Raw genomic sequence first — 2479 nt, 5'->3', positions numbered from 1 at the left:
GAGGGAGCCGTCACGGGGCGGGGCCTGTGAACACGTGGCCCCGGCAGAGCGGCGCCGGGCGGGCGCAGCGCAAGGGGCGGAGCGCGATGGCCGAGCAGCCCCCCAACTTCTCCTGGGTGCTCCCGGGCCGGCTGGCGGGGCTGGCGCTGCCCCGGGTCCCCGCGCACTACCAGTTCCTGGTGGACTCGGGCGTGCGGCACCTGGTGTCGCTGACGGAGCGCGGGCCCCCGCACGGCGACAGCTGCCCCGGCCTCGCGCTGCACCGGCTGCGCGTCCCCGACTTCTGCCCGCCGGCCCCCGACCAGATCGACCGCTTCGTCCAGATAGTGGAGGAGGCCAACGCCCGGGGAGAGGTCAGCGGCGGGGTCAGCGGGGGGCGGGGCCGGCGGGCGGGGGCGGGGCGACGAGATGGACGCGGCGGGCGGGGGAGAGCGAGGGCCTGGAGACCCGGGTACCCAGGTGGTCACACCTAGGTGGCCACGCCCAGGCCCCTGGACACAGGGTCTCTCTAGGTAGCCAGAGCATTGCTAAGTCGCCAAGGCTGGCTTTGAACCTGCGGTCCTCCAGTCGCAGCCTCTTAAGTACTAGGATTACAAATGGGCACCACCACACCTGGCTTATACTTTATTTTACTTACTTGCTTTTGATACTGGGGATTGAGCCCAGGGGTGCTCTACCACTGAGCTACATTTTATTTTACTTTCTTTCTTTTGGTTCTGGGAATTAAACACGGGGGCATTCGACCCCTGAGCTGCACTCCCAGTTCTTGTGCTGCGTGGGGAGGGGGTGATGCTGGGGATTGAACCCAGAACACTCTACCACTGAGCTTTATCCCAGCCTTTTTTATATCTTTTTATTTTGAAGACAGGTCACTGAATCGCTGAGGCTGAACTTCACCCCTTGGTCCTCCTGCCTCAGCCTCCCATGTACTAGGATTACCCAGCTTTGTGTGTGTGGTACTGGGGATGAACCCAGGGGCATTCTACCTCTGAGCTATACCCCCAGCCCCAATTTTTTTTTTTTTTTTTTTTTTTTTTGAGGAACCGGGGATGGAACCGAGAGCCATTCTACCTCCGAGCCACACCCCCGGCCCTATATTTTAGTCTTTTTATTTTTATTTTTTTTTTAAGTTTTGTGGGGGGGGTACTGAGGATGGAACCCAGGGGCATTCAATCTCCAAGCTACACCCCCGGCCCTATTTTGTATTCTTTATTTTGATTCAGGTTCTCACTGAGTTGCAAAGGACCTCACTAAGTAGCTGAGGCTGTCCGCAAACCATGATCCTCCCATCTCAGCCTCCCAAATGCTGGGATTACCAGTGTGCGCCACCACGCCTGGAGGATTACCCAACTTTTGTTTTATTTTTTATTTTATTTTGAGACAGGATCTCACTAAGTTTCTGAGGCTAGCCTGGAACTTGTCATTACCTTCCTCAGGAGTAGCTGGGGTCATAGGTGTGTGCTACTAGTATTCACCCTTTTTTTTTTTTCTTTTTGGTGTCATGTCTGAAAAAGCCCAGTGTGTATTTTGTTCGCTGGCTGCATCTCCAGTATGCAGTGGCCTTGTGTAGTGAGTGGCTTCTGTGTTAGGCAGGTAGCGGTTATGGAGAAGTAGGCCCAGGGTCAGATCCCTGGAACTGGCCACTTCTGCAGCCTCCTGGCCATCCAGGTGGACATCTCAGGCCCTCAGAGAGCAAGAAGCAACATCCTCTAGCCCTCTGTGGCATGGATGTCGCTTCTTGCTTTCTGAGACTTGTGGGGAAAAGGGTCCTGTCCGGGAAGCCCAGGGAGGCACTGGGGAGGGCACCAGGCTCTGCCCATCAAGCCCCCTCTTCGCAGGCAGTGGGAGTGCACTGTGCCCTGGGATTCGGCCGCACTGGCACCATGCTGGCCTGCTACCTGGTGAAGGAGCGGGGACTGGCTGCAGGAGATGCCATCGCGGAAATTCGGCGCCTGCGTCCTGGCTCCATCGAGACCTACGAGCAGGAGAGAGCCGTCTTCCAGTTCTACCAGAGAACTAAGTGAGAGGCCTGCACAGCCTTCTGCCGGGCCCCCAAGCCTGGAGCCAGGCATCAAGGGAAATGGACTGACCGCTGAAGCCCTCCAGCTTCCACTCTGGATTAACAGGATGGTCAGGGGTTCCCTGAATCCAGGAGAAATGAGCTGCTATTGAGAACTAAGCGCACACCGGGGAGCACTGTGCCAAAGCACCCTCTCACATCACCTGATGTGCCCTTCACGTTAGCCCTGTGGTACAGGAAAGACAGAGATGGTCCCTGTTCCCTGGGTGCAGTGCTGAGGCTCAAGGGTACACTTCTAGAAAGTAGAAGGATGGATGAATGGGCCTGGACTGCGGCACACTGCTTCAGCCTCTTAAAGACGCTGCAACTCAAGCCAGGCGTGGTGACACATGCTTGTAACCCCAGCATTCGGGAGGCTGAGACGGGAGGATCGCAGTTCACAGCCAGCCTCAGCTACTT

The 2479-nt window shown here is 57.2% G+C and overlaps 1 protein-coding gene across 1 annotated transcript; it reads left to right on the top strand.

Annotated features, from left to right (window-relative positions):
* Positions 1–86: 86 nt before the first annotated feature.
* Positions 87–2024, top strand: DUSP23 (dual specificity phosphatase 23; the record flags this gene model as incomplete). The annotated part of the gene is made up of 2 exons (XM_080691192.1): positions 87–353; positions 1839–2024. 2 exons carry the CDS (start codon positions 87–89, stop codon positions 2022–2024), a joined length of 453 nt encoding a protein of 150 aa, XP_080547318.1.
* Between the last annotated feature and the right edge of the window lie 455 nt (positions 2025–2479).

Source organism: Muscardinus avellanarius (assembly GCF_963383645.1).
Source record: "Muscardinus avellanarius genome assembly, chromosome: 3".
Classification (NCBI taxonomy): Eukaryota; Metazoa; Chordata; class Mammalia; order Rodentia; family Gliridae; genus Muscardinus; species Muscardinus avellanarius.
The sequence above is the reverse complement of the archived record's forward strand: the minus strand, read 5'-3'. Positions and strand labels throughout refer to the sequence as shown.